This window comes from Tetranychus urticae, chromosome 1, assembly GCF_039701765.1.
Source record: "Tetranychus urticae isolate SD_2017Ah chromosome 1, NJAU_TeUrti_SD_1.0, whole genome shotgun sequence".
NCBI classification, from domain to species: Eukaryota; Metazoa; Arthropoda; class Arachnida; order Trombidiformes; family Tetranychidae; genus Tetranychus; species Tetranychus urticae.
This window is the reverse complement of record NC_142958.1, coordinates 1,125,320-1,146,072: the sequence shown is the minus strand read 5'-3', so window position 1 is coordinate 1,146,072 and position 20,753 is coordinate 1,125,320. Positions and strand designations below refer to the sequence as shown.

The 20,753-nt window shown below is 31.6% G+C and overlaps 2 protein-coding genes and 1 long non-coding RNA gene across 4 annotated transcripts; 2 read left to right on the top strand and 1 right to left on the bottom strand.

Moving 5' to 3' along the window:
• The first annotated feature begins 101 nt into the window (after positions 1 to 101).
• On the top strand, positions 102 to 12,732 carry dachs (unconventional myosin-IXb-like dachs). Its single transcript, XM_015936174.3, has 15 exons — positions 102 to 1,556; positions 1,647 to 1,801; positions 2,301 to 2,473; positions 2,725 to 2,899; positions 7,980 to 8,054; positions 8,119 to 8,203; positions 8,276 to 8,382; positions 8,508 to 8,786; positions 8,872 to 9,162; positions 9,249 to 9,422; positions 10,331 to 11,035; positions 11,106 to 11,315; positions 11,382 to 11,849; positions 11,941 to 12,040; positions 12,104 to 12,732. The coding sequence occupies exons 1-15, from the start codon at positions 1,448 to 1,450 to the stop codon at positions 12,289 to 12,291; spliced, it is 3,294 nt and encodes a 1,097-aa protein (XP_015791660.1). The 5' UTR covers positions 102 to 1,447; the 3' UTR covers positions 12,292 to 12,732.
• A 669-nt stretch (positions 12,733 to 13,401) lies between these two features.
• Positions 13,402 to 15,171, bottom strand: LOC107368400 (uncharacterized). The gene is made up of 4 exons (XR_001570146.3): positions 14,970 to 15,171; positions 14,654 to 14,735; positions 14,119 to 14,581; positions 13,402 to 13,930 (listed from the first exon to the last, which is right to left on the bottom strand). It is a non-coding gene; the product is annotated as an uncharacterized LOC107368400 (long non-coding RNA).
• Positions 14,086 to 17,355, top strand: LOC107368399 (transmembrane protein 135). Of its 2 annotated transcripts, none has more exons than XM_015936219.3 (2): positions 14,086 to 14,226; positions 15,675 to 17,355. In XM_015936219.3, the coding sequence occupies exon 2, from the start codon at positions 15,758 to 15,760 to the stop codon at positions 17,165 to 17,167; it is 1,410 nt and encodes a 469-aa protein (XP_015791705.2). In that variant the 5' UTR covers positions 14,086 to 14,226; positions 15,675 to 15,757; the 3' UTR covers positions 17,168 to 17,355. The 2 variants fall into 2 exon arrangements, with proteins under 2 accessions (XP_015791705.2, XP_015791707.2); XM_015936221.3 differs by lacking the exon at positions 14,086 to 14,226 and adding an exon at positions 15,387 to 15,513.
• Positions 17,356 to 20,753: the final 3,398 nt, after the last annotated feature.

Genomic DNA, 20,753 nt, shown 5'->3' with positions numbered 1-20,753 from the left:
ACTTGTCTTTAACATGAATTGAATGTAGCGCGCAACCCAAAAATACTTTGAAAATTCGCTAAAAGATGGCGTGTTATTAGTTTTCTCAGTTCGATTTTGAAATTGGTGCAACTTTTAAGCAAAATGTATCATTCAATTTGTTGATCAATTTTATTTGTATTAACCCAAGTTTTACTTCAATTAATGTAATAAATTAGTTCTTAATCGATTTACATTTACATCCTCCAAGTGAGTGAAACAATTCAACAAAATCTTAATAAACTGTTCTCTTAATTGACGAAGTTTTTGCCTGTAAAAGTTGTGAATTATTGTAAAGCATAGTTTATTATTTGGTGAAATTGTGATATTTTTTTGTCATTAATTGAACTTTTCAAAACATGATCAACTTTTTTATCCAATTTTATCATTCTTGCAAGCAAACTGTGTTAAAGTGTGTTATTTAGTTTAGAAAAAACACAATTCTCCGGTAAACTGGTCAATCAGGATCAATGGAGGCCGTTGTTGTTGCTGTGATTCTCGTTTGGGACTTGAGAAGTTGAAAATTTGTCAGAAGTTTGTTTAGCTTGTTATAAGCAACAAAGGCAGAAAGAAGAGATGAATTTAACGAACAGTCTTTTCTTGTATGCTTTTCTTCCATTATTTATGTTTACTGTTTATTTTTACTCAATCGTTGATAGATAACCTTGTCTAACCCTTTACCTTAAATTGGTAACCATCAACTTGTTCATCTTTTCCTCACATCTTTAAACACTTTACATCAATTTCACCTGACCATATGTTTTTTGCACCTTAATTTTTGTTTTACCTGTTCACCATCCATCTTCATGGTAACATGACTTTCTTGTGTTTTATTTGTACATTGTAACAAAATTTCGTCTTCAAGTTGATCAAGCTTTCTCTTTATTTAAAAGATAAAGATAGTTGTTTACCTCTTTTCTTGGCTTAATCATCTATTGTTTGGTTATGATCATAATTTGCCATTTTGTTCACCATATTTTGCTGTTTCAAACTTGGTACACTTTTGGGCTTGGTTAATTTATTTTAATCAACATATCTTATCATCTTGTGTTGTGTTAAAAATGTTTCCACCATGTTTTGGAGATTGAATCATTTTATTGTGATGCTGATTTCAGTGCCAATGAAAAGTCATCATTCTCATCAGACCTTGATCGAGGATTATCTTGAAATTATCAAGTGAATTGACTCTCACTTTCCCTCTCTATTTTTTTTGTTGTTATTCTTCTTATTTATTACATACACAGTGTTTTTTAAGCACTCAACTCTTTATTTCTTCACTTGATTGCTTTCTTTTTTTGTTTCGTTTAAATTTCCACCTTAACCCAGTATTTATGTTATAAATTGTTTGTTTAATTTTCATCGCTCTTGTGGTTCATAAAGTGTGTACAAGTGATCAAGAAACTGCCAGAAAATCAGATAATAATTAAACATGGCAACTGCTCCAGGACTTTCAAAAGTTTTCATTATTGACAAATATTTTACTGAGCTTCAAAAATATTGGGAAACAGAAAAGAAAATGAAAGGACGCAAAGTTAAAGGTAAATTGAATTTTCCATTTCATTTGAATATTGATTGATTTTCTAATATTTTTTTTCTCGTTTTCTTTTTCTCTCTGATCGTTGTTCTAGAAATGGGAAGATTTACAAACCCTACAACTGGAGATGAAAAACCGAGTGAATCAAGTTCAAGTGAGGTTTACGATCTTATTCATCTTCAAGGTCCACTTACAGAAGATTCAATTGTCCGAGCTTTGGATGCAAGATTTCATATTCATGAGTGTTTAGTATGTTAATTAAGTTAATCAACTCAAATACTTTGCTATCCTCTATCCATCATTGGCCAATAGCAATCTTGTTAAGGTCAATAATTGAATGAAGAGAAGAAACCAAACGATGCAAGAAATAACCATCAAACTTTGATATTCTCTTCCATGTTTGTTCTAACATCTATTTTTCTCTTCAGTTTCCCCTTTTCCCTGTCTTCTTTGTATCATTTAACCAAAATGATTGACATTTAAATGCCAAATAAATGGCTATATGTTGTGCATTGACGATTACACCGTGAGATGCATGATGTTTAATCTCAACATCTTATTATCCAAATATTACCCCATACCATGTTGATATTTTACTAGTATTTTCCCTTAACCTCTCAAAAGATTTTACTCCTAATATCTCAAACCCTACTTTGACAAAAGCAAATTACAATTAATGATTTAAAATTGAATTTACACCCAAACCTTGATACAGAAACAATGCTAATTTTTTTTCTCTCTAATACAGACAAACATTGGATTATTGGTTTTAGCTATGAATGGTTATGAACGCAAGGGTAATCCAGTTACCTTAGCAAGTTGCCACCATGATGCTCCAAAATATCCCCAATTATTGCGAATTGCTCAAGATGCAGTTAGACAACAAAGTGAGACAGGTTATCCTCAAGCAATTATACTCAGGTAATAATAATGTGAACCAAGAAGAGAGGCAAAATTAACAAAAATAACTAATCATCTTTGCGCTAATGTTACATAAATGTAATCATTTTATCCTTGCCCACAACATTTGCTTCATAAGAATCATCATCCATCTTTTTTTCCCCAGTTAATTAGACCTACACTCTAATCAACAATTCCTAATTAATAATTATCATTTAATATTCTCAATCATTTGTTAACTCTTTTTCTAATTTTTTCATTTCTCTTTAAAGTGGTGAAAGTGGAAGTGGAAAAACTTACTGCTGCATGCTTCTTTTACGCCACCTTTTTGATGCTGCTGGAGGAGGACCAGAAACTGATTCATTCAAACATTTATCAGCAGCCTTTACTGTCCTTAAATCTCTAGGATCAGCCAAGACTGTTACAAATGCAGAATCTAGTCGAATCGTAAGTCTTGGCCACTTTTGTTATAAACACTTCATCAACAACTAACATTCAATTGATTTATCCATCAACGTATAATCATCATTAATTTAGCTCATCTAAACCTAATCAAAACACTTTTAAATTACATGTCAAGGAAATGCAAGAACGGAATCTTCACATATCAACAGAGTTTCAAGTTTTGCCTTCTCGTCATAACCTTTTCATCTTGTTTCACTTACCCTCTCTGATACAGAACCATTACGTGCTGGTAATCTGTATCAATATATGTTTTTATTTATATCAATATCCATCTAAACTATTTAAATTTATCATTCCTGTGTGTGGTCTTGTGGATATATCATTAGATCTTTTTGCTCCCCTCTCTTCATGTTATGGCCAATCTACCTTAATCTGAAAAAGTGATTTATGTGACACTATTGATGTCCCGGTGAGATTTCACCTCTTCCATCAACCAGGAAAGAAAAGGTGTAATCTCAAGAGATGATGAAACTGATGATGTGGTAAAAACTGGACAAAAGTAAACCAGAAAAATGCTCTGAATTCCAGTCCAATATCACCAATAAAACGGCATATTGATGAAAACAGGCAAACTCAAAGTGAATGGATGTTAAATCAGTTTTACTATTTATCAACAGCAAATTCAAAGGCAATACAAAACTGCAAAGTAAACTAGCTTTAAACTTGTTCAAATTATTTTGACAGTGAGTTCTCATCATCATTCTCTCTCTCTATCTTCTTCTCTCTTCAATTAGACTCAGTATGAGGTATCTTTCAATAGCAATTAATGTTTTAATTTTCAGCTCTCTTTCTTTTCATCTTTGTTCTCCCTTTTTCTCATCCTCTTCTCATTCCTCTCTTCTTTCACCATCCAGTTCTGTCTACTTGACCATGTTATTTATTCAAACTCATATATATTTTTATATAAATAAGTCGGTTTAAGATTGCACTTTGGTTACCATCGAAACACTTGTTTATGTGTTTAACTGTGCGTTCTTGTTTAACTTTAAATTACATTTGATTGAGGCTAAAAACAAACTTGTTGATGTTTTATTACACTGCAAAATTATTGCCAATTGCTGTACCTTTTGTGTTCCCTGACATTGTTAACCTTTATTCATAGAGTCTCACATGTTGCCTCAAATCTATATTAACAGTCAACAAAACTTATCTCAAGTTACCTGTTATCAGATGGTAAAATCAGCGTTTACCCTCACCTAGACGTTTCTCTCATGAGAATTACTTTTTCAATTCCAAACATGATGTACTTTTACTTTGCTTTTCACCATCGGGTCAAAAGCGCAGATGAAATTACTGTTCAATACCAATTTTAATTTGATGCTTTTCTCGTTAACTCTTCATTCTGGAAATAGTTGATTCTCTTTTCTCCTCTTGAATTTCATTTTCACCAACACATTCAATTCGATCATATTACAGTAAACTTTCAAATTCACCTTGAAACTGAAAGATGAAGAAAAGCAAAGTTATTATGAAAGAGTGCAAAATACCTTAACTTTATCATTAACTGAATCAATCAATAATAAGACAAAAATCTTATGATAATAATGATAACTGACTAAAACACTGAATTGTGTGTAATAAGTGTGTGTGTGTGTGCATTGAAAGATTGAGAGAAAAAATAAGCTGAGAAAAAGAGTGTCAAGTTTTGTTCAACCGGTTTAAAGAAACCAATCAATGACTATTCAATACTAATGCAGTCTTGCTTTTCTTGTTTTCTTCCAGGTTAAGTCACAAGAAAAAGCTACATCATCATCATCATCATCCTCTTCTTCCAAATTCTTATAAGAAGGCATAACTTGTAAACACTATTTTTGCAAATCTACCAGAGTCCGGCAAAGATGCAGAGTCTTAAGTCTTACCTCTTGCCCCTAAGGCACCATAAACATTCTCTCTCTTCTTCTTCTTTTTTCTCTTTCTCTCTCACCTACCTTGGCTACCTGATGAACCATTTCTCTGTCAATCTTGGCTTCTTTTCGTATTTTTGGCTTTACTTTTCTAACCTTCCTCCAAATGTCGGTTTTCTCTGTGTTTACCAATGTAGATATCTGTATATGTATTATAATATTTATGGTTGCTGTTGTTGTTTTGTATTATTAACCAAACTGATTCTTGGTTTGCCTTATTTTTGGTTTCTTTTTTATGCTGTAAAACCAGTAATTTTGATAAAAACCTAAAAGAAAAGCAAAGTTTCTTTTCTCTCACTTTAGACTCTATGAATTTTAGCTTTTCACTTTTTTTTGTTCATTTTTTTCTCACTTTTTTCTCAGTCTCTGTAGTGTCTCATCATCACCATAACCAACACCATTATCATCACCTCATCTTGGCTTCCTTAATCTTGCACTTTCACTGGACCATTGCTGTTGTCCTTTTTTTCACTAAACAAGCAAACATGAAAATTTACATCTACAAATTTTGCATCTTAAATGATCACAAATCAACAGTCAGTAGCTCCATATCAGACCTTAAAGCCTCAGGTTGCAGCAGCAGGAATCTTCTCCAGTTGATCCCGCTTCTTCGCACTTATCTTTCACCATATTTTCTAGTGTTACCTTTTCTCTCCCTTTTTCATCATTTATCATCTTTAAAGTTATTGAAATGCATTATTCAATCATCATCAATCCCAGTCTCAACACGCATCATCATCAAAATACACAGTCTTGACTCTTTCAATTCACCAATCAGTACATTCATATCCTGCCAAGTTCATCTACACTTAACTCATATTTTCATCTTCGATTGATGAAAATGTTCAAAAGTGCATTTTTCCACTTGAAACCTTTTTCTCCTTAATTTTTTTCTTTTTCATCAGGATATTTAGTTTCAATAATGTTGCTGAAAAAAAAGTTGCATATCCATCATTCAGTCAATCTGTTCAGTTGACTTAGCAAATGTTTTGATGGTTTCAACTTTTGTCGATGAAGCAAAAAAAACTGAAACAATTTTTCTAAATCTGATCTTAATATACATTTTTATCAGACTTTTTTTTTATCTTCATCAACATCAACTTGATCCAATCAAATTAATTGAATATATTTTATTCTTTCTCTCTTCAGGCAAACTGTTTCAAGACTTGCTTATCAATTATGAACTTCAACTTCACCTTGCCGCTTGAAAATTATAATACAGAAACAAGATAGTCAAGACGTCAAAAAAAAGAGAAGCAAAGAAGAAAAGGAAAAGAAGGCAAAAAATAAGTGATATAACCATTGCCTGTGGGCTTAGCTTTTTCAGGATTCCAATTCGTGCGTTGAATGGCATTGATTTTAATCCCTCACAGTGGTCTTTGAACTTGACCACAACTTATTGAAGACACCACAAAAAATGATGATGAAGATGCTGATGATCTAAATCGGTTAAACCTGAACATGAACCGGAAAAGTATGCTCATAGGGAAACACTAGCAGACCGATGAAACGATAAAAGAAGATTCATCAAAAAATCGAATCAATTTGATGTTTAATTAAACCTATTGGTATCAATTTTTAACCGTTAAATGAGACATTTAATTAGAGCTTAAAGATGATAAATTTTTAAGCTTTTCTTCTGTTCTAATTTGACTCTTCCTCATCTTATAATCATCTTCATCACCATTTGGCCTCTTGTTTTTTATCCTTAATTTTGGCTATTTTATCCAGTCTGGTCATCACCTTAGGCTGTTGAAGGCTTTTCAAGATCATGGACTATTGACTTGCATCATATGATTGGGAGAAAGTAAAGAAAGAGATTATCAGTTAATCTAAAGGCAATTTCATCTCCTTGATTATCCGACTTTTGATTAGGTTAAAAAATAATTTAATTTCTGATCCATCCTACCATTTCAACGCCATTCTCAACCCACCATCCATTTCATTATCATTTTAATCTATGATTTTGATTGAAAATCATTGATGATAATTACTTCTAAATCTAACGTTGTTTAGAGCAAATTAAGGCTCTAAATTGTTATTGCCAATCAAGGATTAGGTCTAATCAACTTATACAAATAAACGTAAAACACGTTAATTTTGAGATGAAAATTAATGAAAATATTTTACTTTAACAAGGTTTCTGTAAAATCGTCGGATCAGATTGATTTATATTAGATAATTTTGTTGACTATTAGTCATTGATATGTTTATCAAGATTAATCAAACAATTTGATAAACTTGATTCTAAATCTTGATTTTTTATCTTAAATACTTTCATGTTAATGATTAATTGATTAACCTGATTAACAGAGTTTTGAATGCGATTTTTGCCTTTTTAAACTGAAACAAATATTTTTAAGAGTGTAAAAATGAATCCAAATCATGCTAATATTGCTAACAAATCAAGTGATTATAATTACCTAAAAGCTTTTTTACTTTTTTTAATCACTTTTATCCTCATTTTACATCTTTTTTTGACTCTTTTACCACATTCTTGCCATTCTTGAAGGTAAACTGAGCAATGAGAAACAGAAGGGTTTTTCATTTTCTATTTATTTCACATTCTTTTATCTTTACTTTATTCAGAAAAGTAAAGGTAAATTCATAGATTTTCAATGAAAAACAAAAATGAAAATAATTCATCAAATTAAGCCTGGTAATTGCGAGTTGATTCAAAGCTCGATTTGAAAAACATTTATGTATATTTATTGACTATTTTTTACAGCTTTACTCGTTCAACTATGAAGAGGTCATTTAACTTTTTATTTTTGAAAAACAAAATGAAATGAAATACATTGGTCAAGGTTAACCTGAACTTTTAGGACCTTTGTTGGTGCTTTTCATGTGTTGATCTTTGACTCTTCAAGTGTTGAATTACACAGTTTTAAACTCGTGAAAAGTGGAAAACAAATTAAACCCATTGGCCGTTGTAATAAACATGACAATAATATAATTGATTGCTTATTACAATTTGAAAAATTGTTCACTTTAAAAGTACAATCACTTGAAAAGTTAACCGATTTTTGTTTTACTTTTTTTACTTCAACTGTCAAGTTTATGCAATGTCATTATACGTTGATTGATATTCAGTTTTTCATGATTAATTCTGTGTTAATTACAGTTTATTTATTCTCTTCTTTTCTTTCCCATTTCAGGGTCAATTTATTGAAGTGCAAATTACTGATGGAGCCTTATATCGAACTAAAATTCACTGTTATTATCTCGATCAGGTAACATTAATTTTCACCATTTTGTTCAACTGATGTTTTAAAATTCATTTTTTATCATTTCCAGACTCGAGTTTTAAAACAATATCCAAATGAGAAAAATTATCACATCTTTTATCAAATGTTGGCTGGTTTAACTAAAGATGAACGAGGTAAATATGTTCAAATCGATTGATTTTAACCTTTTTTTAATGCGACCTTTCTCGTTCTTTTTCGTCCTTTAGCCAAACTCAACTTGGAAGGTTATAATGTAAATAATTTACGATACTTAAATAGAGGTGATACAAGTCAAAATGAAGTGGAAGATGCTGTCCGATTTGAAGCCTGGAAGGTAATTTTCACGATTATTCACGATTGGGGAACAATTACATTGAGATGTGATTCTTTCTCTTTTCTTTTGTTAAATCCTTTTCTACTCTTTCCCTTATTTACATATTGCTTTCCTTTATCCTTCAGACTGCACTTTCTGTCTTGGGAATACCCTTTATGGATGTTGTCCGAGTTTTATCGGCAATCCTTTTACTTGGTAATATTAAATTCAACGATGGTCAAAGGCACAATCCCGTCTTATTGGACAGTTCAAATATTGGTTTTCTTGATTCTAAAGCCAGTAATGAGATAAAAGCTGTTGCCTCACTTTTAGGAATCTCAAGTGTTGCTTTGTATCGAGGTTTAACGACAAGAACTCAGAATGTCCGTGGTCAATTGATTAAATCAGTCTGTGATGGACTTACTGTAAGTATTTTTGAATTTTATTTTAAATCATTTTATTGTTTTAGTTTAATTACAATGTAATTTGTTTTTGTTTAATCATTTTTAGGCTTCCAAAACAAGAGATGGACTTGCTAAGGCTCTTTATTGTCGTACAGTTGCCACCATTGTTAGAAGGGCAAATAGCTTGAAACGAATTGGATCAACATGTGGAACAATGTCTTCGGATTCAAACGAGTCAATTCAAAATCAAATTGAAACTGGTTCACATCATGCTTCCACTGTTGGTTCCAGTGGTGCTAAGTCACATAAATCACTCAATGTCCTTAATTCAGCAGTTAGACATGCGACTGATGGTTTCATTGGTATCCTGGACATGTTTGGTTTTGAAGATGCCCATGTAGGTTAACCTTATCCATCATTGGATGGAAATATTTTTTATTTTTACGATTTTCTAATTATTTTTCGTTTCCTCGTTAATTACAGCCCAGTCATTTGGAGCATCTTTGTATTAATCTGTGTGCTGAGACAATGCAACATTATTACAATACAATAATATTCAAGACAAGCATGGAATCATGTCAAGAAGAAGGTGTCTCGACCGATTTTCAAGTTGATTATGTTGACAATGTTCCTTGCATTGATTTCATCTCATCTTTGGTACGTAAATTGATCGGAGCCATCGGTATTACCATCGGTTTCATAATTACGGTTACTTTTCCTAACGAACTTTCAATGTCAAGCTTATTAACTTTTTCCTGGAACAACTCTGATAATTAGTGCTGTTCAAAGGGCAAAAACAATAATTGTTCAATTGAAAGGTCGTCAATTTAAAATTTTGTGACCATCAATCAACAGTCAATGTAAAAATTTGCAGCTTTGCTTGATTACACTTCCGGACCGGAAAAAGTGACCCCAACAGTTTTTTATAGTGCTAATGCTTAGATGTAATTGCACTTGTTAAACAAAAAGTTATTTGACTTGAGATTGTCCTAACTATTACTTGTCCAGTCAACTATTTAGTCCTAATCATTATGATGATGATGATGATGATGATGATTATCATTATTATTCTTATTGAATCTATCATTAACCAATGAGCTTTTCTCAAATTGCTTTTCTTTCTCTCTCAAACCTAAATGGTTTAGCTTCTTCACTTTTGCTGTTGTTGTTATTTGTGTCTTGAAGCGATAAATAAACTGTTTTATAATAGATGCTCGGAATGGAATCTAGTAAAAAGGAATGGAAAAAGAAGAAGAAAAAAAATGATGAATAATAGAGATGAAAAAAAGGCAAACAAGAAAGAGTAAAAGCATTTTTCGCCTTCTTCTTGTGGCGCACCCAAATAATACGTAGCCTCGGGTTTGTTAAAATGGTCACAAAATTACAAGTTTTGCTGCTCATTTTTTCCCTTCTCTTTCTTTCACATCTTTCCTTGACTCGTTTTCAAGTGATTCTGATCAGTTTTTGTCTCGATGATTCCTTTTCTTCCCTTTTTACTTTTTACTTGATTTTTTAATTTCATTTGTTTTTCCTTTTTTAATCATCATCCCGATGATCACTTACAGAGAACTGGACTCTTGGAGATGCTTGACGTTGAAACATTTCTTAAAGGAACACCTGAATCATATGTGGCCAAAATTAAAGCTCAACATTACGGTTGTTCAAGATATTTTCATGTAGACAGAGACTATGAAAGTCTGGGTAACAAATTAAAAAATGTAAATGTAATTGACAAGATTGCCAAAGAAAACTTGGAAAACAACAGTCTATCCAACAATAACAATGAGACTCACAATCATCACCCGAATCATCATCAATCCAACAATAATCTGAAAAATAATAAAAACATCGCTAATAACAACAACAATAATAACAATAATAATAACTACAACAATCTCAATAACAATAATGATGAAAAATTGAGCCGATTTTTTGGTGTCCGTCATTTTGCTGGGAATGTTGTCTATGATACAAATGATTTTATTGAAGCTAATCGTGATACTATTCCTGATGATATTGTTTCCGTTTTCCATAAGTCATCATGCACATTTGGCTTTGCCTCACACCTTTTTGGTATCGAATTAAAGGCGCTTTTTGCCCGTGATCAAGCTCCATGTGGACTTAAATTCAGAATCTCACCCACCAGTCACAACAACCTGCAACATGGAAATGATATAACAACCACTTTAACACAAGATTTTCATACAAGATTGGATAATTTATTACGTACCATAGTCCATGCTAAACCTCATTTTATCCGCTGTATCAAGGTTCGGTCTTTTTCAATCCTAATTTATTTCCTGGAAATCATTTCTAATTTTTTTCTATTTTAATCATCAGAGTAATAATAAAGAGCAACCAAGCTATTTTGATCGCCCAGTTGTGATGAAACAAATAAGATCTCTTCAAGTGTTGGAAACGCTAAATCTAATGGCCTGTGGTTTACCTCATCGAATGAGATTTAGAGCTTTTACAATGAGATATCGATGCATTGGTCCATTAAGGAGACTCAAAAAAGTTGATGATAAAAGTAGTGCTGAAGATTGTAAAGTAAGCATAATCATCAAATTTTTACAATTTAATGTTTATTAATTGTTATTTTTTTCTCAATTTCAGGTTCTTTTAGATAGTTTTACATCTGCTTTGGAACAATTTGACTCAATAACACCATCAACCAATTCATGGGCAATTGGAAAGCGACACGTATTTCTCAGTGAAGGAGCTCGTCAACAATTAGAATTACTTAGAAATGCTAAACGTAATTATGCTGCTGTTATTATTCAAGCTGCCTGGAGAGGCTGGAGTCAACGTAAAAGATGGCCAATAATGGTTAACAACAACAGTTTAATAAAAATGGTCAATGGTGGTATGAGTAATGGTAAACGGTATTTGGGTAAATCAGGTTCAACCCATTCAACCATTAATCATCATGGTCTATCAACTATTAAACCCTCCGGTTTATTATCAACTAGTCTAAGTGGCCTCAATCGACCTCGTCCCCAACCAATAACTGGTACACCGCCACCTGAGCCCTGTGGGGCCAAAATAATTGCCCATACTTGTTCACTTTTTGGTCTTGATTTGGTAATTTTTTCTCTATTTTACTATCCATTTTATTGACTACTTTATCGACATTTTTTTAATTCAATTGTTTCTTCATTTTCAATATCTTCAGCAACGTCCTCCTCCAGTTCCACCAAGTAGGCCTTACACCGTAGCTGGTAATACCAAACTTGGATATCCTCAAACTCGAACCATGAAACTTGATTATCCAGGTAAATATTGTAATATTATAATTCTGTATTTACTCTGAAATTAATTTATGTTCAATGTTACAGAAGTTCCAACTGGATCGGAGCCTCAATTGTTAAAAGGAGAAGTCGTTTTAGTGATTGGAGCCTCAGCTAAACGTGGATACTTGATTGTTGAACATTCCGGTCACACATTCCATGTTCCATATCAATACATGGAATTCAAATCTTACCCATCAATTGCCGCTGTTACCTCTCCACCAGCCAGTCTTTGATAAAGGAATTGAATTAATTGAGAGAAATGTACAAAAAGCCAAAATTGCCATGAAAATGTTAAATCAAGACATCAAATGTCGTGAATCCAAAAATTGATTTGGCCAAATCAAGAAAAAAATAAATATATTTTTCAAACCCCTACAAATTACTATTAATACAACATTGATAAATTATGGTCAAGAATGAATGAAATCGAAACACATAAGTGAAACGAGCGAATCTGCGGAAGCAAATTTATGATTATGGCCCTCAACGAAAACAATTAAATTTTTACCAACTTCAATCTTCCTATAAATGACGCTCAGAAAATTCAGAATTATCATTATCCATAAATTGTTCAAGTTGAACATAAAATATTATTTTTATGGGCCATCAAATGAAAGTTTAAAAATAACTATCTTGAAAAGGGTGTAAAAATTAAATTAAATTTGTACAACTAATGTTTATTATTCTTCCTCCGAATTATATAATTTAGAGTTTGAAAATTATGTTATTTGATATGGTGTCTAAATTGCATGAAAAACGACTATAAAATTTTGCTCATTTGAAGAGGTAATTAAAAATATTGATCGAATCGGTTAATATTTCTTTATTACACTTTGGACATTTACTGGACCATTGGATACACTTGTTTTCCTTATTCGTCTTATATTGTTGGTGATCTCATTGTTGATTAACAGTTTTGCTTTACAACTTTGCTTAACTAATAACATCCTCTAAAGGATCCCCATTCGGTCAGATAATAGTTTAGCTTCCATTGTCAATAACTACATTGGAAATAGCTAAACATTGATCAAACTGATACAGGAATTGTTGATTAAGGTTTGCTGAATCGAGTAAACTCTGAAATGTCCAAACCTATAACAATATTACATGAGATAAACAAATTCAAGAATTCTGTTTAGATTTGAGATAAAATGAGTGTTTTCAGTTAAAGGGTGAAACTTGAGAGAATAAAAGAATAGATTTGAATAAACTTATTCATCACATTTCAATATGTACAGCTGTTTAATCACAACAATTAATCTTTCACTTCATTACAAAATCTTTCTCAATAATGACTAATGACTCCATCTTTTGACGGAATTTTATAAAGGAAACTGATCAAGTTTTGTCCAAGTTGATTTATTTAAGTTTGATTAGGAATCGGGAAAAGATTTTTCTCAAATTCTCTGAAATTTAAAAATTAAAAGCTAATCTATTGTATATCAATTGAATCAAGATTTATGTTGATTATAAGCGAAAAATTGATGAATAAAAAAACTAAGCGAGTCTGTAAATCAATTAAATCTCAAGTTAGGTCGGGAAAGTTACGCTACTGATTATTTGAGGCAAATAAATGTATCGGTTGTAACATTGGAGGGCGGAAGATAGATGATTAGGAAAAAGGCGACGAAAATGTAGACGAAACTGGAAATGTAAAGTAGGTTAATCGTGTTTGGTTTGTCTTCGAGCCATCAGTTTAGGGATTGAATCAATTCCATCGTTTCTCATAGTCTCATAGATTTGTCCGCAGAGCCTTTGTTGGTCTTGTACATTTGTGTATTATCCAAATTGTAACTGAGGTCACAAAGCAATTAAGTAAATTGACTAAAGTAATTGTTAATTAATTGTTGGAAAGTTGTTTGATCACTGAACCTGTTTTGAGGGAGACAAATAAGTCAGGATGAGATGCATAAGTGCTGTTTAGTTGAAAAAAACGGCTCTTTCCTCTAAAATGTAACGTTTTTTAACTAATGTAATCTAATATTTTTCCTGTAAGCCTCATTATTCAACCGTAAACCGACTAACATCAACTACTGTGATAGATATAATCTTAAACTTACAGTTTCGCCAATTTTCATGCTTTGTATTTTGATCTGTTCATTGTTTAAATCTTTAAAGTGATTTCAATGGATTAAAACAATCTAATCATCTTCATCTCTCTCATAAAGGTAAGTCTTTTGTTTCAACTAACCAAGTAGTTCTTCGATAGTAAACTAAACCATGTAATCCATAATCAAATATTCTTGTTTTAGCTCCATATAACAATCACTGTCCAATGTGAATGTATTAATATCATGGTCTAGAAAAAGTGAAAAGATCTGAACCAAAAACCAAGATTATTCCCATTCACGATAGTCAGCGGATTACGAGTTTCATTTTTGAATAAAAACTCAAGTTTCACAAGTTAGCCTTTGATGGTAGTCCAATTGTTGAAGAAATCTTGACCATAGAAACAAAGTGTATCCTGTAACCATTGCTCAACAATCCGAGTTACCATAATCAATACTGATATTGATTACTTACCTAAGTATGAAAAAAAAGAAGAGATGAAAACTATTATTTCAGGATTGCATAAAAATTGCATATATTTCTTACCCATGTATAGTTGATACCAAGCCAAATCAAGTGTAAAGCAATGGCCATTATATAATCAAGGAAAAATCCAACATGAATTAATCTTAAAAGTAAAACAGAAACAAAAATAATGAAAAAATCGTTAAAAATCAACACTATAAGGAAAGTTTACAAGGGTTGCTTGGTTTCCTTCAAAGTTCAAAATGTATTGAATGGCGCGGCAATGAGCAAATTTGGATTAACTGCAGTTTGTAGAGTTCATTGAACACTATCAATCTTTTAATCAGTCAAAACTACGTCAGTTAACAATATTAATTATTAAAAATATCATACAAACCATTGAAAGGAAGAGTAAAATGGAAAGTTAAATAGCACTTCATGTTGTTTGATTAACCTAAAGATGACTCTTATGATTGTTTGGCACAGATTGAATGTTTATCAGTTCCAGTTACATTGATTAAGGTTATTAGTTTAGTCTAATTAAGGTGATCACTGATCATTAGAAACGAACAAAATGACTGACAAAATAAGACAAATCAAACCTGATTTTTCATTTTTAATCAACAGCTTTCACACACGAAACAGTGACTATTCATACTCATTATGCTCGACAAATAATGATAATCTGTCAACATTAAATTGAAAATCAATTAAATTTTAATTAAAATAATTATTTCAAGTTTGAAAGTTGAAGTAATCTGTTTTCAATTGATTAATTAAATTAGTTTACACTAACCCATAACACGATGATTATGTCAATATTGATCTTGAATGAAATCAAAAAAGCTCAAAGCTCAAAGCTAAAGCTCAAAGCTTGAAGCTTAAAGCATAAAGTAAAAAAGTCTGTCAGCTTAGCGCCAACTGTAAAGCATAATCACATGGTTTGTAAGCCTGTTTTGAACAATTATTGTTCTTGATATATCTCGAATGTTAAAGTAAAAATTAATTTCTGGGAATTTCTTTTGACGATTAAAATTTGTGATTGAATAAGAATGAAATTGAAGAAAAATTTAACGAGTTTTCTCTCTATTTTTCATTACAGATTCATTATCAACATTACCATATCTCAACTTTGCCGCCAGCAACATCTTTATTGTTGTACAAGTGCAATCTATCATTAGGATCATGTCCATCTTGAGTAAATTATGGGATAAAGTATTTCTTCCTGAATGGTCTTTCAAATACAATTGTTATGAAACTGCTCACACATGGACACCTCATTGTTCAACAGCCTCATGGGAAATTGGAAGCTCGGCGTTTGCAGAAGGGTTAAAGATGTATTCAGCTTTAAATACATTACAGTTTATACTGAACCGTAAATATACTCAAGATGCTCTCCTCAAAGCCATTGGTAATATATTAAACTCGTCAACTTTCCTTGGAGTCAATGGTTTCCTCATGTTTAGCCTTTTCTGCGGCATTAGACGTGCTTCTGGTAAATTTTATTATTCACTGGTTGCCTTTTTACCCTCATTCATTGCCGCTTATGTAGCCATCTTTATTGAGCGGCCTCATCGTAGGTCAGCACTTGCACTTTACTTAATCAACATTGCCTCTGAATGTCTATACCGTGTGGCCATTAAACGTAAACTCTTCAAGCCCATTCCTAAAGGAGAGATAATGCTGTTTACAACCTCAATGTCAGTATTAATGTATCTCTACCGGATTCGTGGTCTTGGTAATGATCCCATCAGCCTTCTGATTAAAGGTTTAATTGGTCGTGAAGAATCTAAAAGTGGACTCATTCGAGCTGCCAATACTAAGGTTGCTGTGTCTGCAAAATCAAATGGACCCAACAACAAAAAGCCACCATTAAAATCAAATCAATCATTCCTATTGTCACTGCTGTCCAAGTCTCATCCATCTTGTCCTCATCAAACCTATTCATCTTGTTTCACTTACTTTACTCATGGTTTGATTAAATCATCTGGATTAACGTGGTCCATTTTAACCCTCATCTCATCGTTTAAAAATCCTTCTCGTTTAATGAAAGATCCTTCTATTTTATTGAAAGCTGTTCGTAACGGTAAAAATTTACGTTTCGCTGGTTTTCTCGGACTTTTTGTGGCAACTTTTCGCCTTGTTAATTGTATTCTTCGAGCATCTTGTGGTGGCTCAGCTGACTGGCATGCAGCTTTGGCTGGTTCACTGGCAGGTCTAACTATGGCTCTTTCGCCAAACTCTACCATTGCAACTTATGTAACATGGAAATGTATTGAAAACCTTTATTGTTTGCATTATTCAAACGGCCTATTGCCTGATCCAGTACATATCATACCAATAATTTACGCTGCCAGTGTTTCAATTATATTTTATTGTGGAGTTTTATCACCTGACACTGTAAGGCCTTCATATGTTAAATTTATGGACTCTGTGACCAAACAAAGAATCCACCAATTTAATCGTAATGTGCTTTCCATTTTCCGAACCGGGGCTGAAAAAGGTTACGAAGATTATATTCCCAATTTGGACCCAAGACATTGTTCTAGAGCTTTCCTTGAAACAAATTATCTTTGGATGCTTCCAGTGAATTAATTCAATAAATGAATCGCTTCACATCAATCCAATATTTTATGATTGTCAAAGACAACATGGATTAATATTCATGAACAAATGATATGCTTAGCAGTCAGAAAACAAAAGTCAAACACCTATCACTCAAAGTGATTATTATAACCCAAAAGGTTGTTTTATTTGATTCATTAACAATAACTCAACTCAAATGGTTTCTATTTTTGTTCAAACATTTATTATTAACAACTTTAACCGGTGATCTTTTTGCTAATGATTCATATCTTGTTGAAATTATCTCAACTTGAACTCAGAGTTTTAGCTGTTTGTTTTCCTGTCAGCATTCATGATAATTAATTCAAAGCTACCCAAATCAAGTTTACAATGAGTTATTTCAGTCAAAGTTTCAATAAAGTCAAACATTATGTCAACAAGAATCACAAGATGAACATCTGATAATCAAAGCAAATTATCAGCAATAACCAATGAACCAGCAATTGGACAAAATAAAAGCAACAATATTGTCAACCTAATCAATTGCCATCAACCGGTCCATCAATCTAAACAGCCAAAATGGCCAATTGAAGGGACAAAAATAAATCAATGATTAACCTAAAAATTGAAGCCTAAAAGTCAACTCAAAACAAGACCAAACCTAAAAGTTGATCAAACCAAATAGAGTCTATTTTTATAATACTAGAAGCACGAAGAAACTGGGAAGAAAAAAAAGATTCTAAACCTAAAATCTCAATATTGATTTTTCATGGAAAACAGCATCAAAAGCAAGTTGAAATTGCTCATGAAAATACTTGAAGAATGCGAAGAGGCAAGTGAAGGGAAAAAAGACTTTAAAATGCTAAAATCAGCAAAATAATCATATTGAGTGAGTCAATTCTAGTTGTTGAAAATGAAATTCATGACTGAACAGTTTAAAGTCATAATAATATAGCCAGAAAAAAATGTTTAACCAGAATAACCAGAATATGAGTGAAAGAATGAGGTAAACTTTTTCAGAGGTTTCTTGAGTTTGGAAAATGAAAGGTTCAACTAAAATCATTGATGTTTGAAGATGATGTGAAGAAGCCAGAAAATTAGTAAAGATTGAAAAGGCTTCCAATAACTTAAATTGGTGAGATTGCAAATGGTATTAATAATATTAATGATAAAAGTCGGGAAAAAATCTAATATAGAGAATGTTGAAATTGCTGAATTGTCCAGAAATGAAAGTGACTTGCGCAAGTTTCAACATCCAAATATCGATTGTGCCGAGTCGAAATATCACAAGATGAAGAGAAGAGGAAAAAAGAAAATAAAAAGAAGAAGAAAAATGAGGCAAAATTTTACACCAAAAATTATATTGAACTATTGAAGAAGGCGAAAAAAATGTTGAACATTTTTTCGAGATCCAAATCAATTTGGAAGATGGAAAGAAGAGAGAAAAAATAGCATTTTTTTCTTCTTCCAAAAAGAAAAGAGGAATTGAATGTTCGATTGAATGATTTCAAATGATGAAGAGCAAAAGTCATGTTATCATGAAGAAACAAAAAACTTTTCATTTATTTTGATTCATTTGATGAAACAAAACAAAATTAAAGATGAAATGAAAAAGTTGTCATTATTGAGCAAAAATCAATGAGATATTGAAACAATGAGCATTTGAATAAACTCCTAACATGATGAGTTCAACTGATGCAAATGATTGTCTAGATCATCATCATCATCATCATCATCATCATCATCATCTTTATGAAAGTGAAACCTTTAAAGTCTTGAAGAAACGAAATGAAAAGTTTTTGTGTTTTACCAGAAATTTTGAAAATCAATTTTTTCCACTTTTTCTTGCTCGACAATCATTTTATTAAACTTTGCCTCAAGAAAAACGATTTCAAGTGATTTTTTGTTTCCAATTCAGATTTTGAATTTTCTTTTTTCTTCTTCTTTTTTCTCATCTTTTTTTGGGTGAATTTTGGTGAATCAGGAAAATTGAGAAAAGAAGAGGAAACAAAAATCAATAATCACAATCAAATATACAATTTATGATGACAACAACAGAAAAATTGAAGAAAAATAAAAATATAAGAAGCAGAAGTTTTTCCGAATTATAATCACAACTTTTTTCTTCTTTTTTCCCATTTTTCTTTCATTTTTATTCTTCTCTTTTCTTACTTTTCTCTCCAGTTTTGTGTACATGAAAATTCTGAAAAAAACTGAAGGAGAAAATATTTCGTTGAATGTGAAACAGGAAATTTTGAAAGCAAAATGCACGATAAAAGGTGAATTTCCTTGAATGTTATTAGGCAATTCTGATGATTATTCAGACTCTCGTGATAAACTGGTTGTCAGTTGAAACACAACCAGACAAGTTGATCATAATTTCAATTATAATCATGAAATTTGCTTCTCTTGAAAACCTTTTATTCCTCTTTTTTATTGAACATTTTATTGGAAAAAATTTTATCACAAAATTTCGAACAAAATAATAAAAATTGAAATTTACTCTTGATCAACATAAAGAATGCTGAAAGATGATAAAAGAGTGAACATGAAAGTTATCAAATGTTTTATAAGCTTAAAATGAAATAACAAAACCACATTATTCAGTTGATATTTTGATTTTCAAGATAATGCTATAAGAAAGTTCACAATCCTCTATTAAAAGCAAATTGTTTCCCATCAAAATTGAAGGAAAAGAGAAAAAAATTGATTCAAAATTTGATTCCAAATTTGATTTCATTTTCATTATTGGAACAAATTTTGCCATTCTATTCATTTTCCTCGATAAGCGAATAAATTTCATCTGACAAAATTAGAAGAAAGAAATTGTATGAAAATAGTTCATCTGGTCATTATCATTATTAGGGCGTAAAATATCAAAACTTGGGAGTGATAACTGGGAGTGAATACCATTTCTGAGTTTCGTTTAGAAACAAAAGGAAAACTTTTTTTTCCTATCAAACGATAAATGCTTACGAGATGAATTTTGAATAATTTTGATAATTTATGAGAAATATTTTCTCATCTTTATGATTAAATATTTAACCATTATTTGAATACTTTTTTTTGCTCTTAAGTTTTTCCTCTTTGGAAAATTTTCCGAGTTTTATGTCAGTTGATAATAATAATTATATTTATCAAAGCAGAGTAAAAGAGAGCATAAAATTGTGCAAAAGACGAAAGTAAAAACAGACAGAGAATCAAATTTTCAAGCTGATGAAGAGAAGAAAAAAAAACTTTTTTTGCGAAATAACAGTTTCCATGGAAACAATTTTCTCGGTTTTATCTCGTTTTTCAAGGGAGGCCAAAAATAGTAATAATAATAAAGGCAAGTCTCAATGTTGGATGATGAGTGGGGAGGATAAAGTGGGGAATGGGAATGAGTGACAATTTTAGGTTCACTTTTATATAAAGAGAGAGAGAAGAGGAAAGAAAGAGAAAAATGCAAAGAATTAGAATTTATTCTTCCATCATCTTCCAACTCCCCAGCTTCACTCCCAGTTTCACCCATTCCCTGCTCAATTTGGCTCAATCAATCTCACTCTTTCTCTTTCATCTTATTTCTCTCTTTTATTGGTTCTCTCTTCAACTCTCTTTTCTCCCTCTCTCTCTTCAT

Excerpts from the sequence above, each read along its gene's own strand:
- LOC107368399 (XM_015936219.3), top strand. The coding sequence starts at position 15,758 with ATGTCCATCTTGAGTAAATTATGGGATAAAGTATTTCTTCCTGAATGG.
- dachs (XM_015936174.3), top strand. The coding sequence starts at position 1,448 with ATGGCAACTGCTCCAGGACTTTCAAAAGTTTTCATTATTGACAAATAT. Across the intron at positions 8,204-8,275 it reads TTTAACTAAAGATGAACGAG|CCAAACTCAACTTGGAAGGT; the intron begins GTAAATATGTTC and ends TTCGTCCTTTAG. Across the intron at positions 11,850-11,940 it reads CACTTTTTGGTCTTGATTTG|CAACGTCCTCCTCCAGTTCC; the intron begins GTAATTTTTTCT and ends CAATATCTTCAG.